This window comes from Limulus polyphemus, unplaced genomic scaffold (assembly GCF_000517525.1).
Source record: "Limulus polyphemus unplaced genomic scaffold, Limulus_polyphemus-2.1.2 Scaffold1124, whole genome shotgun sequence".
NCBI classification, from domain to species: domain Eukaryota; kingdom Metazoa; phylum Arthropoda; class Merostomata; order Xiphosura; family Limulidae; genus Limulus; species Limulus polyphemus.
Genome location: NW_013666734.1, coordinates 1 through 15,687, shown reverse-complemented (window position 1 = coordinate 15,687; position 15,687 = coordinate 1). Strand labels below are relative to the sequence as shown.

The following is a 15,687-nucleotide window of genomic DNA, read 5'->3' as shown; positions in this document are numbered from 1 at the left end:
TTTATTTACAAATATTATTTTTGGGTCTTGTATATTACTTGAAACCATAAGGAGAGTACATGATTATTAAAAAAAAAAAGATAAAATTTGCATTTTATGGATGATACAAATTTTTGGGGATTTCAAAATAATGTACTAACACATAAAAAGTAATAAGTTCAAAGCTGGAACATATATAAATATTGTAATTATTTTTTTTCCTAATGTAATTTTCAAGATATTAAAGATCATAATGCAAAAAAACTAAATTTATCAAAAGTAACAGGCTTTATGTTACTTAAACTACCTACATTTATCTAAGTTCTTATGAAGTTTCAAACAATTTCATCCACTAGTTTTATTGTTGGAATGAGATATAGCAAGACTTACGTTGGCTACACAGAAAGTTAGTAGCTGGTGGTCATTGGGTTAAAGTCTAAACTATGTTTTAAAACTAGGTGCCTACCAGTAAACATGCATATTTGAGAGAAAGTGTTCAATACAAATATGTTGTTATCCTTCTCATCAACCAGTATTAATATTAATCATTCTCTGAAGTGTATCAATAAAAACATCTCGGACAATCTTCAAACACATTACACACACAAAAAAGTTTTAAAATGATGTGTAGTCTTGTTTGATCAATATTAATATAATGTACTTTAATACATTTTTGTCAAGATAAACACTGGAAAATTGAGGATAAAATAAATTGAAAATATTCATTATAAGACAACAAGGATCTTGATTTCCTTTTTTTAATTCATGAATATACTATTGTAGATATGTAATTTCTATTTAAGGACCTAACTTGATGTTGCTGGTAGTGTAATGTCTCACAGTCATAAAGAGCTGTTTGTGAACTGGATTTATAAACCTGAGTTATGATGTATTTAAACTTCACTTTTACTGTAAGCTTTGTAATTTTAATACATTTGATTCACTTTTTGATATAGACATCCTAACAGTACTCCGTATATACACATTGATACTCGTACAAGATGTTGTCATGGATAGTAGGATATAGCTATGTATGATTACCTTAATCTAATTATTGTTTGGCTACTTTTTCATTACTAGATGCTTATTACTAACAGGTTTTTACCATTTGGTTTGGCTGTTGATTTACTACCATTTTCAGGGAACTCCTGTTTTTATGGTGGTAGTGGTCAGGATTTAGTCTTGGGTTTCTTGGCAAAGAGGCTTGTTTTGAGCTCTTCCCATTATGGCTTGAATGAAGTAACTTACTTTTACGCTTTCAAGTTGGTTATCCTCTGGAAAATAGTATGCTATGATACAAATAAAAAAACTGTGTAAATAAAAGTTAGCAAATTTACTTGTTTTAGTTAATTATTTATGAAGGCGATGATTTAATAGAAGACTTTTACACTTGTTTCCTTTAGCATTGTATATTGTAAAATAAAATCAATAGTGTTGAAATAAAGTAGATAGATTTTCTTTTCCCAACAAAACAGATACATTGTGAATAATCAGTTTTAAATATTGGTGTTAAAGTTAACAATTAAGCCTGATAATTTACAAGATTATTTTTCTCATAGTTAAAACTTACACTTTTGAAACAGCTTGTGAAAAACTTTACTTTTTTGATCTTATTCACTTAGTTGTTTTTGACTTTTAAATCTCAGTGTATACTTACTTAAAATTTGTTTGGTTGTTAAGAAAATTGTAGTTTTGTTTTTTGCTTTAACATATGTCTGACTTAGCACCTTTTTTGTTTACTTACAAAAAGTATGGGTGTGGTAATCTTTATTATGAACACTTTTATAACATGTTTGTAATGCAGAACATTAAACATTAGGGATAATATAATTCTAACCATAAACTGATTGTTTATTTTAACATTAGATGTAATGTTTTTAAACATTACACTTAATTGTCAGTTAATTTAATTAACTCCAAAACACACGTACATACACATATGTGTGTGTGTGTGTGTAGTTGATATTTTATATTCTTTTTTGAACTTGCCAGTTTTTGAAAGTGTGAAATACAAAGGCTGAATAAAACAAACCACTGTTTACCTCCAGTTAAGTGCTGATTTTTTAAAGTGTGAAAGCTAAGCATGGTTTTTTGAACTTCATTAACCAGCTCTAAAATCTCTGAGTCTACATGATCCCCATCAGTTTATTTTAGATAAGACTTAGATTGTGGCACGTGGAACATGGCTACTAATCTTTAAATGAAGAATCTACTTTGCTTGTACTAATTGTTAATGTTTAGATATTTGTGTCACAGTTGTTATGTTTAAATGAAAGATACATTTCATTTGTGCTAATGAATCTTGATTAGCTGAATATTTACCTAATAAAGTTTGTACATGCATTTTAATTCTTTATATTGATTTGTGCATTTATTGAAAGTTTGTATGCATTGGACTGGGTTTCTAAGTGAAATTCCTCTATAATTAATTTTTTTAATAAATTATTTCTTAGCAGTATTGTTTGGGTTTTGATAGCAAGGCCCTTGTAGTGTATATAAAGATAATAATTAATTTTAAAATATTACTCCAGTTTAAAGATACTTTTAGTGTGAATGTACTTTGTAGAAAAACATATATACTCAACACAGTGACTACAAAGCACATTCACACCAACTATATTTTTGATACTTTTCACTATGATATAGGTCCAGCTTCTCTCTTTGGTTATCTTATGTTCAGAGTTACTGATAAGGAGTGGAATTCTCCAAAACTAGTATAACCTAATAACTCACGTTGATCAAAGTGTAGATAGAACTGGACTTCCCTTGAATTTAGACTTCAAGATTTAACAATGTTCAGAATACCAAGTTTATTATTACTCCAGTTCCATAGACAATGATTGTTCTTATACTTTTATCCTAAAACGGCAAATATTTACTTTTAAAGGACTTTGTATAACCAAAAATAATTGATGTTGTGTTTTTAACTAGGTATTATCTCTGTTGGACGTCAATAGCTCTTGTGATCCTGAACCTGAAGATGAACGACCAGAAATGTCATTTTAAAACATATTGATGGAGTAGGTTTTTGTTATTTTCAGAGATTTGGTGTGATGTTTCACTTTCAGGTACTTTCTTTCCAGAAAGCAATGCTAGAACAGATTGATCACCGCATTTCAATTTTCCAGTCTTAATCCTATTGGCTGAAATGTACAAAACTTGTAAAGTAATATGGTGCAGTTTTTAAACACGTATAAGCTGTGTAAATAAATCTACATAGTCATAATATAACTTTTCAAAAAAAAGAAAATTTGATGCGCCAATTGCTTTTTCACCCATAGAAGTTTGTAGAATTTTTTGGTCCAGTCCATTTATGAAAATGTGTGCAATTTTTGTCTCAGTACCATTATTTAAGGAAATTTAAACCTTTTGATGTGTAAGGCATCATAGTGTCTATTAGTTTCTATGTGCTACAAGTGTGAATAATATTGGCTGAAAAAACTTCATTTATATTTTTTTGTGTGATATTGTACTGTGAATATGTATTTATTTTAGGAAAATTATTTTATACATGCTCTGATTTGCATGAAAGTCACTAGCTATCTGTAGCCTAAACATTTGATAATCCTATACTCTCAGGGTGTGAAAGTAAGTCATTTAAATTAATTTGAAAGAAAGATAGTATTTTTATTTTTTTTTAAATAATAAATGAAATTACTTTTTATTTGAATCACTATATATCAGATGTAATTACTTACGTGTTTCAAATCAGTGTTCCCAAATGTTTTTGTCTGAGGACCACCTGAATTTTTGTTTGTGGTGGGGAGGGCTTGGTAGATCACATAATAAAAGTATAATTTAATGAAGCAATAAGAGTATAGAAATCACTATAATCATAGTATTAACCACTGACTTACCTTTCTACATTTTAATATGATGGGTGCACTTGTTTTTGTGAACAAAATTCTTTAATGTTAGGTGTAATGTTTGTCAGCTTTTGCCTCATGTTAGGTTCAGCATTCATTCTGCTTTTGTATTTAAACTTCAAGGCCATAAGTGGTGAAAATTTCATCTTGCACTGGTATGTAGAAACAAATGGCTTCAGAAAACAAACTTCTTTATCTGCAAGTTCCAGGTATTTTTCAGTTCTCAGAATCCAAAAATAATATTGGATTTCTTTTAATATCTGAACGTAATGTTCCATTGCGAAAAAGCTTCAACAAGCACTTTTCTTCTTTTGGAGAGAAACCAGTTGGCAGGTCATTATTTTACAATGCACAAAATTCTCAAGTAAAGAATACCTTTTGCCATTTGAACTCAAAAGCTATACAGACTTTTTCATGTAATTTATACATATTCCTCTGGCTTATATAGCTGAACTTTCAAGGTCTCAGGTTTGCTCCAGGGTCCAGAGACTTTTCCTTTCCACTGATCACCTGAAGGGGGTTCATGGACCACAGTTTTAGAACCTTTATTTTAGCTGATGTTGATTTGTTGAGATGAGTGATCATAGTTTTACAGTTAGAAGACCCAATACAAATTTTATGCAACTGAACTAAGAAGCACATAGAACATAGCAGGAGACTATGATGTCTTGACTTCTAATAGTGAGAAACTTTTACAGTTAGAAAGCCCACTACAAATTTTATGTAACTCAAACAAAAAACCTATAGAACATAGCTAGAAACTATGATGTCTTGCTTTCTAATAGTGGAAAAGTTGCTACTAATGGAAACTAAGATTCGACTTTCTTATTTTAATATATCTTCAATCCTGAAAGTCCCTTTTTTTCCATACATGTAATGTTATTTCATAGTTAAAAATCCATTGTATCAAAGAATTTTCTTATAAAAAACCTGTGTAAAAAAATAGCAGTTGAAAAAAGCTACGTTTAATAATCAAAAAGTTGAACATTATGATTATTGAATTTCATGCTAATATTTTCTTGTTTGTATTATATTAAGGTACCTGAATTAAACTTTGGAAAAAGCCATGTCATAAAGAACTACATTGAAAGTAATGAAATGTATGTTGTATTTAAAATATGCCTATAGTCTGTTACAAAGATATAATGATGTGGTAACGTTATGATTGTGTGATACTGAGTAATGTTATTTATATGTTAGTGGTAAATAATGGTTATTCTAATGTATTTGATGAAAAATATGGCTACCAAAGGTGTTTAAGTTTTCATTTTTTGTATAGATTAAAATTAGTTCAATTTTATATCAGGTAAATAAGATTTTTTTTTTGCCAAGTCTTTTACTTTCTTAAAAAACAAAGATCTTTTACAGATCATTCTTTTGCAAAAGTTAAAAGCTTTAAAATATTTCTATTTCTGGTGATAAATGAAAAAGCCCTAAAATATGGAGTCTGTTTAAGATTTCTTGAAAATTATATACAAGAGTTTTGAAAGCTTACACTCTTGTTTAATAATATATTTGTATTTTGATAAGTACGTAAAGACTAGGTCCTTATTTTTTTCTGTAGATAATACTGCATTTAACAAGTACTGTGCATTCTGTTTCTGTCAGCAAATAATGTAATATGTTGTATTTAAAACATTTTCAGAACAGCAAGGTGGGAATTCCTAGACAGGTGTAAAATTTAGCTTTAACCTTTACATTAGATACCTTGTTTTTTAAGATTTGATTTTTCATTACCTATAACAAATACATGTATTTTATGTAAGGTACTAATTGCAGAATACAAATAATTATTTTGTATGGTTTCTGTTTGCTTCGTTTTTTTTATTCTGACATATATACAAATCTCATATGACTGCAAAACATTGAATTTGTGTAGCCAGCTATGTAAATGCAAGATATTTATTGAAAATATTTTAAAAGACCCTAAAAAGTTCTCTGTTTGGGATAAAAAGTAACTATAGGAGGTTTTTTTGGTGTGTGTGTGTGTTTCAATAAATTTTAATAGTTTTACATTAATTGTGTGCAGAAATGTATAGATTATTACTTAGCCTGTGTAACTAATACTAAAGTATACAATACGTATAAAATATATATTTGTGTGTAGCAGTTTTTGATGAGAGAACTTTTTTTAAATGTAGCCCACGTGTATATGGGCTGAATAATTTTCAAAGATTAGCTATGAAAAATGGATAGGGTTTGTTTTTTGGGTCAAGAGAATCTTCATTTACACAATTGTTGCTTTATACCTTCCAGCCTTAATTTTATTTTCAAAATCCATATATCAACAAAAAATGTCAAGATTATTTTCTTGTAGATGATTTCCATTATTGTGAGCCAGTTTTTTTTTATTATAACACATTCTTCAAAGCTGTCATATGCTGATATAAATGATTGAATCCTACAGTAATTAGATGAATAGTTGTAGGTAGAGTTTGTTTTAGTGAACTTTTATTCTGTAATTTTTATTTAGGAATTACATTACTGTTTTTTATTCTACATGTAATTACATATATAATTACTTAGTAGAAATTCTGTAAATGTTTTATTAAACATATAAGAAACTAAACAACATTAAATCAGGATTTTATAGTCATAATCATACATGTGTAAACCCAGTGATGTTTAAAGATTCCATTGCACTTCCAGCAGTTACTTACAAAATATCTTGAAAGTAATTATTCTGTGAACCAGTCCAAGATTCATAGCATAGTTTTTTAAGGGTTCTACAGTCCTGTTGCTGTATAAAAACAGAGTAATGTGTAGTTTACACAGAGCTGTACTGTAACTTTTCCATAACTGTTTAAGGTCAAAGCTTCCTAGCAGATTCACTATAGTTATTCAATATGAAACTACTGTTAAGTGAATCAGTAAAAAGTGAAAGACGTAATTATAGTGTGCAAATTCAGTAGGTCTTTAAATAATCTATCTTTACTGTAAGTTTAACAGCAGGGGTTACATTGAAAAATGCTTTCATAGTCAAACTTCCTTAAGTACCTTTTTCTTCTGCAAAATATACAGTTTTGTACATGTGTACTAATGGCATAGAACATCATTAATATACAGATATATGCTTAGATTTTCTACTAAGTTTTATGAAACCCTCCATATGTGTTTTTTTTTTCAAAGTCTTCTTTTTTATTTAATGAAAATATTTATATATACACTGATAATATGTTTTATATCTTAGGCTTAAAAATGTTGGTCATTTCTGTGTCTTATCAACGAAGCTTAATCGTGATGATGTATACATTTAATTCAGTTTCAGCTTTTCTACAGTAAAGGTCTTTGGTAGTTTAACAAGTCTAAAACTTTTGGTGAGCGTCTGAAAGATACTGTCATCTGGTTTATTTCAAATTGTTTCTTAAGATAAAACATGTATATTCTGAGGTATTAAAAATTTGAAAATGTCTATCCAGACTGATTAAAGATTTTTGAAGATACAAGATAAAACTTATAATACAAAGCTTTAAAATATGTCTATAGTGTGATCTTAATCACCTTATTTTTTTCTGATAACCTTGATATTGCTAAGAAACTTAGTAAAGCTGGAGGCTTGGTGCTTCTGTACATATAATTCCAGTTCCTACTCAAGACATAGTATGTGAAAGTTAACTTGTTACTAACTCTACATTCCAAAATGCTTTTCACTCACAAAAACATCTAAAGTTATTGTAGCCTTTTATTAAGTTGTTTTTCAACAGGACCAAATAATGTTACTTCACAAATATTTCAAATATAAATTTCTTGTTTATGATAAGAAAAATGTAGTCTCCATAGTATTTTGTAACAGAAATATAGTTGTATTATATATACTGTTAGGTGGTACATTTTTGTTCAAGTATCTTTTATTATGTATGTTTGTAGCTGACAAAAAATGTGTTAGTTTTAAAAATATTTCCTTAAAAAAATATGGGTTTTAGATAAACTTGTCAAATTTGTATCAAATTACAGGTAACCTAATTTGATTGAGAGTTGTATATCTGTTTTGTTATATTAATAAATTAACTGCTTTATTGTGTATTTTGCTTTATTTTACACATAAAAAAAATTGTGTGTTTCTTGTTTCCTGCCCACAGGAAAGGTCCTTTCAGCTCTTTCTGTATGGGGTGGTACTAAAATTGTGAAAGGCTATAATTAATTGTAATATAAATAACTGTCAATAAATGGTACTGTGACAAGTGTTGGGTATTTCAGAGTAGGGATTTAACTGAATTGTCCAAATGAATACTGGCCTACGTACTCAAATTAATAATTTCCATATGCTGTTATGGAGATTATGTTTTACTGAAGAGAGTTACATACATGTTTTAATGAAGGAAACTAGCATATACACCCTGTCCAGTAACTCAGACAAACTGTCTACCATATGTTTTTTCAGACTAATTTTTATGCAGGAAGATTGAACATAATATCTAGCAGCTCAGATCACTAATTACTATAAATAATTACTATCATAATAAATCTAATACTCATCTTCTCAGTAAAAACCTATAGAAAGTGATGATTTGAGCTGGTAGATAGTGCTTATGTACCACCTTCCCTCAACAAATAACACACATTTTCCAAGTAATAACTAATAGAAGATGGTGATCTGAGCTTCTATATATATATATATATTGTTCATGTACCATTTCCCACTCAGACTCTGTAGGGGGAGATCATTGTGCTTTCTTCAATAATAAAAACTTAACATCCCTCTTTCCCAGTAAAAGCCTCTAGGAAACAGTAACATTAGCCGCTAGATGATGTATGTACAATCTTCTTACATAAAAAATGTATCTAATCTTCACGAATAAAAACATTAAGAAATGTAATCTGAATGGCAAAAAAAGTTTTGGTCTTACTATAGGTAACTTCCTCATAACAGCATGTAGAAAATATTGAATTCCAAACCAATGTTTCTATTGTTTACAAATATACTTTGCAAAGCTCCTTCAAAGTACAATGTCCTTTTTTTTTTACTTTCATCTTGTGAAAGTTATTTGTATTGTATCCAACCATCCTTTTAGTATGAGATTATCTGGCATTAGTATACACTTCATTGAAGAAGTAGCTTAACTGTGTTATATTTAACTATTATTTTCCATACTTTTTCGTAGGCAGAGTCAAACAGTTTGGAAATCTACTTCTAAACATCTGAAATCCTAAACATGTGTACTAAAGAAGTTAACATAATATTCATTCAAAGATTTTTTAACACCTAATATAAGAAAAACTGCATCAATGTTAAATATTTCTGTACTGTTTGTACATGTTTCAACCTTAATATAACTGTTGATTTTCGTAAATAATTATTTCAAATTAATATTAGAAAGTGTTCTGTTAGTATTTATTTTGTATTTTTCACGAACCCACCGATACTGTTTTTTTTTCAAGTACCCAACGTAACTTGTTGAAACCCTTGCCATCTGAAGGCAGTTAAGGTTCCTTTCTTTCCCTGGTTTTAAACGATATCCCAGTACTTTGTCGGATCCGTGTTTTAACGGTCTAGGTAACGTTGAACTCGCTTCCATGTTCGACACGCATTCTAGAAATATCTGATTGTTGATTTGTCGAAGTTGTTTTATTTCGCGTTGCATGTTGTCCAACCCAAATTCAGACAATTTCTTTTCAAATTTATTGCGAAAGTACTTATATAACAAATCATCGCCGAAATTCCAAGTTTTAATTCCAACTCTCTCCTTCCACGAGAGGTCATTTTCTCTCCACGTATCACTTCGGACATTTTTCCTGAAAGTGGCGACATCTTTTAGTTCCCAGCACATAAGATTTTTCAGTAGTACTAAAGACTCTTCCATTAGTTCTGTGATCATTACGAAATCAAAAATTTTATCAAGCTTCTTTATTTCCCTCTGAAAGAAACCAGTGTCTTGAATGTAGGTTCCATTAATTCCAAAATCATAAAGCTGAGGGTTCCGCTCACGAAAACCAATTTTTTTGCGAAGCAGTTGAGTTTTGTTCATAAGGCTGAAATCACGTAAGGTCACATGGTACTTTTTGTATAAACTAAAGTAATTGTACGTGGACTCAAAATGACTAATAGGTTCACGAACAATTGCAATGTAGACACTGTCAGGAGGCATGACTGCATGCAGTTCATGGGCATCAAATCGAACGTGAACACAGAAGATATTAAAATCGCCAAGAATGGTCCACGGGAGCTTTTTGACGCGTTCTCTGGAAAAAGGTTTGTTAACTGGATTCCAAAAGCTAGTGCCATGCTTTGGTATTAAAAATGTTAAGTTATTATTATCTCCGTAACGTAACAAAATGTTCTGAACCGTGTCAGATCCACATTTATGGTTTTTTAGAAAAAAAACATTTTTCTTTGGGACACATTTCTTAGGAATTTCCAATCGCTCGTGAGAAACGCTCCAGCGATTGCCAATAAACATGTTCAAGGGATGCAATTCTTTCCACGCAATCCTAGAAATTTAAGAAAATATGATAAATAACTTCGGCATTTTGCCATAACAACAATTTCTTTAAAATAGCTGTCATATTTTACACAACTTTTACTGCACTATTTTGTTTAGAAATTATGCGGATGAAATAAATTCGTGTAGATTACGCATTTAAAACTACATATAGCATTCCTCTCCGACGTTTAATCTACTGCAGGCACTACATTACCCCCACAACAAAACCGTTACGATCTATTATGACTATCTTAAGTTCTAAAAATGTTAGAAAATTGATATTATTGAATAGCAACACACACTAGCTTTTTAATGGGAGATGAAATACGACGATCAATACTAATCTAAGCAGCATTTTCTATCAAACATAACACCATTTCTAAAGTCTCGCACACTAATCCTTTTTAAAAGCAAAGATTCTACAATCATAAATTCGATGTAATTATCATTACTAATCGCCATGAAGTTCAAGATAAAACAAGTGATGAACTTGTACATACTTACAAGCTTATATTCCAAAAGAGTAGGGTTGAGGACAAGATGACTATTATAATATATTGCGGTCGAAAAGATACCATTTTGTGAATCTTCGAACTTGTAAACAACTTTCCTCTCAGGCTAATTATGACGTGTATAAGATGAAGGCTAAATTTAAGTATGAGCAGTTTTATATAAACACGTAACAACATGTGTGAAATAGTTAGACTTTTGGTGAACGAACTCTGAATACTCCAGTTGCTATATTCCGTTTTGTAATAACACCTGCTTAACGCTATTTATATCGGGCTGTACATGCAACACAAATTAATATGTATTACTCTTCCTATATGCACGTTATCGTAGTGATACATTGCATCACAGGCATTTTATACATTCGAAGGTTTGATTATTTTATCTGCATTTTACAACGTTTGTTATTGTTTTGAAACTATTTTTAATTGTACGACGTCATACTAAAAGGTCGGTTACATTCGTGTGAAGCAGGAGGTTTATTGCAAATTAAGATGAAGTATCCAATCTAAATAAGTTTCACTGTGGCGATACCAGGGTTCTCAGACTACGATCCTGAATATACTCAAATAAAAAATTCCATTCAGTATAATTAAAATATAAAAAAAAATTCCTGCTGAATAACTAGTAACAAAAGTTTGGAAAACTCGTTTCAAATCAAGGAGAAAATTTTTTACATAATAAAAAATAAGGAAAACAAGTGATGGTAGATTTTTGATTAGGTTCGGTTTTATCAAGCAATTTGGAAAATAAAACATTTGAAACAACGCCTTTTTTATCCGATAAATAATTTGAATAACTGCTGATATTAAATACATTAGTGTTGTCTTGTAATAAACTCAGAACTTTACTAATTATTGTTAATGACACACAAAACTATTTATGAACTCACTAACGGGTTTTTTTTTCAACAAGTCATCATTTAATTCATAGTGTGATTCCTAAAAGATATAGATATCTTCCTCAAATTGTCTACATATTTTACTTAAAAAAGAAGAGAACTGTAAATTATAAGATATAAAATACTTTATTATGTTCAAACATCTATGCATGAACATTTGTAATGGCATGCTATATCCTAAATCAACATCAATAGGTTTTCTTTTGACAAATATCGACATATAAATGTTAATTACTATCAATCTGTGTTGTGTACAAATATATAGTATAATAAAAACTTTCAATTTCCTGTATATTTAAATCTGTCTAAAATTGAGGGAGCCTTTTAAAGGCTTCATGAAATATATAAACTGATAAGATGATAAACTATCTGTGATGTTTATAATGTACAGTTGAGTTCTTTAATAATCACTAGAATACAAGTGCGGTGAAACAATACAATGACACACATGCAACTTTTAAGACTTAATTAATTGAATATGGGATTTTTCTATGAAGAAAAGAAGAGTGCATCAACAACATATTACACTTCTGTCTGTTGTAGGCCACTGACGGCAAAAGGTTTAGTTTAATATCAAGCATATTACATAGATTAACAATAGACTACATCTAGTTACAGCATTTTTTTTTACAAAAACAGTGCTTGAAAACTATACAGATTACTAAATAACAAGTTGCTTCTTCTACAGAGTTAATTTTCGTTTCCAACATTTTGATTAATTTCAAAACAAATGAAGTATGTTTTCATTTTTGTACACTAAAACATGTTATTTCCTGAGATGACTTATACGGGAATTTAAAAAAAAATTTGTCTGGTGCTTATTCTACTCTGAAAAGTACTAATTCAATTTATATGCCTTTCAACACAAGAGCAAATTATAATCATCTTCAATGACTTTTTGTTCTATCACACAGAATTCAAAAAGAAGGAAAGAATTAGAAGAAATTATCTTGTATTACACTGTCACAGTTCAAGCTTTCTAGGAACTTACAGTATAATATCTTACCTGTTACATGCATTACTGTCAAAATGCTACTTGTTTATGACATTTTTTATTTTTATGTTAAGACCATCCAAAAATGGTTCAGAAATTCATAATCCAAACCAGTTTGGTACATCTTGGCGATCCCATTGTTTTTCTTGTTGCTCTTTAAAATCTTTCTTTCTCCTTTCAAACTCTTCAAGATCTTTATCTTGTTCTTTCTTTTTTTCTTCTGGGAAGAGATTTGGAAATTCAAACTTGTAGTCCTTAGGCTGGAATAAAATGTTAAAACATTAGCACAAAGAAATTCCTAATGCATTTTTTCTGCTTTAAATACTATCAATTTATTGTTGACTGTTATAAAAGCAACTGATTATGCTTACAGAAGCGTAGAATTATAGCTTGGATGAATCTTGATGTAATTCTATAACAGATAACATTTCTACATTTAATTATCACATTACAAAGCATGTCAAAGAAGTAAATAGTAAAAATTTCTGAATAAATAAGCAAGAAACACATTCAAGAAACCATAACTTTTTATTATTCAATATATTATTATATTCCTGTGGCTTATCTACTGAGAAACGTTTTGGTGGATTTTTTTTTCATACATATCAGCTTTCATTCATGATAACAATGGCACAGTCTCAGTATTACAATAACATGATAAATAGCACCAGATGAAGTTCAATAATTACTATTGGCTATTTTTGGGTACTACTTTGTGTAAAAATATTATTTTGAAAAGTTAAGTTTTAGAGCTCATTTACTAATACTGGTTGAAAACAAATTTAAAAAGATAAACTACTTAAAAACATTATCAATAACTATCATGTAGAAGCAATGATTTTGTATATTTATTCTAGAACAAATAGTTGAAGGTGTAAAGTGACTGATCTTACATACAATTATTTCTATCTGTAACTTCTGCATGCTTAATTCATGCAATTTTCAGAGATGAACTAAAAGGAGAAAATATTTTTTGTAGAATTCTTTACATACTTAAACTTTCATCTGATTGCTACTAAGAATAATGTCCTCCCCAACTTCTGCTTGAGATTATTGATCTCTCTTATACTGATATGCATTACAGAATATTAAATATTAAGAAATACCCTTAATTAATAGTCTATATCATAAGAATTATTCTATGAAAAACACTTTTTTAGCATGAGTCTTAAACTCAGTTCTGCATATTTAAGAAATAAATAAAATTAAATTCGAGAAATAACCAAGAATTGGATAACTTTTTTCTATAACTACAAGAAGCAGCAAATAAAATATTAAATGGTTGACAGACCATGGAATTTCTTTTTTACCTGGTTTACAACAGACTATCAATTGAGAGCTAAGTACTTTTGTTAGTTTGTTGTCATGCACAAAGCAAAAGTAGTGGGCTATCTGTGCTATGCCCACCTCGGATATGAAAAACCTAATTTTTAGTATTACAAGCTTCAGAATTACTGCTGAGCCTTTGAGGGACCTTTCAAATATAACTTATTGTTGCGTATCTACTTGTTTGGTAATTTCCCGTAGAAATTCTTTCCGAGAAACTTCCGCGATACAAGTCCTTTCTTAAACAAAACTAGTTTATTCTTTCTCAATACAACTTTGCAATACACAGAATTTCCACAGTCACTTTAACTTAAACACATGCTATAATTCACAATGATTCACGAACTTTACTTATGATCACTACCGCACACTTGACTCAATTATCTGTCTATCTGCAATTATATCTCCACTTTATTTGCCGGGCTTATATACTAAAATAGAGGGCGCCTAGAAAAGACTAGAGTTGCCAGGAAAAGTCAAGATCCTTTAAGAATCTCATGACGTGTTACCAGCGCCACGTGACTTCTGCTCTCGTAACACTGCTCCTTCCTTAGTATTGTTCATTCTGAACAATAGCCACTTACATTAAACCAATAGATAATTAACGATAACTTAATTAAATGTACAGAATTTAAAAATACAAAATTAAAATTCAACAAAGACTTTTAATTTTGCAGGACGTATCTTCTTCCGTACTGGTCTCTGTCTCGTTGGCTTCTGCTTCACGTGGGGTTCATCTGCTCCCTCAGGAAATGTCCTATTATCAGTAACAGTCACATCAGTGGTAGTAACTTCATCAAGGGCTTCACTATTTCCCTTCTCAAAACTGGGTAGAGTTTCTTCTTCGACAGTGGTTTTTTCAGTTGACACGTCTTCAGCAGCGTCATTTGTTCTGTTGTTCGCTTCATTCCAACTGAAATGTCCTGGACCATTATAATGCCAAAGCCTGTTGGCATGCATCACCTTTGGCTTACCTCGCCGACCACATTTTATTTGGAAAGTCACATCTGAGAGACGATCCACAATGTCATATGGGCCTTCCCATGGAGAAGACAACTTAGGAGACTTCCCTTTGGTCTTCCTGGGATTATACAACCACACCTTGTCTCCTGGTACAAAGCTGACTTCAGTAGATTTCTTATCATAACACAGCTTCATGGAATCAGCAGACGTTTTCAAGTTTGAACACACTTGATGATGAATATCATCCATCCTTTCAGATAACACTTTCACGAACACTGACACATTCTCAGGCAACTCTTCATTAGGATGGACGTCTTGTTATCAGGTCCACTGGCAACTGAAGTTCTTGACCAAACATCAGCTTTGCTGGAGTGTATCCAGTGGCTTCATGCTCTGCTGTTCTATAGGCCATCAACAGTGGAGGGAGTAAGACATCCCAGTCATCTTGTTGGCTATTACAAAACTTTGCCAATTCCTGTCCCAGTGTCTAATTGTACTTTTCTACCATCCCATCAGACTGTGGGTGAACTGGCGTTGTTCTGGTCTTCCGTATGCCAAACAACTTGCAGCATTCTTGGAACACAGCTGATTCGAAGTTACGGCCTTGATCTGAATGCAGTTCATATAGCATACCAAATCTGAGGAAGAAATCACTAATAGCCAAAGCTACAGTTGCAGAGGACCAGCAATGTCAACGGCTACTCTTTCCATTGGTGCGCCAACTTG

General features: G+C 30.5%; 2 protein-coding genes across 3 annotated transcripts in view; one reads left to right on the top strand and one right to left on the bottom strand.

Moving 5' to 3' along the window:
* Positions 1 to 7,708, top strand: part of LOC106462243 (protein ORAOV1 homolog) — a 24,653-nt gene extending 16,945 nt beyond the window's left edge. For both annotated transcript variants that reach the window (XM_013922143.2, XM_022389435.1), the window contains exon 5: positions 2,911 to 7,708. In XM_013922143.2, coding sequence (XP_013777597.1) covers positions 2,911 to 2,985 — 75 coding nt within the window. In that variant the 3' untranslated portion in view covers positions 2,986 to 7,708. The remainder of the gene's footprint in view (positions 1 to 2,910) is intronic.
* Positions 3,610 to 13,018, bottom strand: LOC106462239 (galactose-3-O-sulfotransferase 4-like). Its single transcript, XM_022389434.1, has one exon. It carries the CDS (start codon positions 10,241 to 10,243, stop codon positions 9,140 to 9,142), a length of 1,104 nt encoding a protein of 367 aa, XP_022245142.1. The 5' UTR covers positions 10,244 to 13,018; the 3' UTR covers positions 3,610 to 9,139.
* Positions 13,019 to 15,687: the final 2,669 nt, after the last annotated feature.

Coding starts and splice junctions, on each gene's coding strand:
- LOC106462239 (XM_022389434.1), bottom strand. CDS start 10,243: ATGTTTATTGGCAATCGCTGGAGCGTTTCTCACGAGCGATTGGAAATT.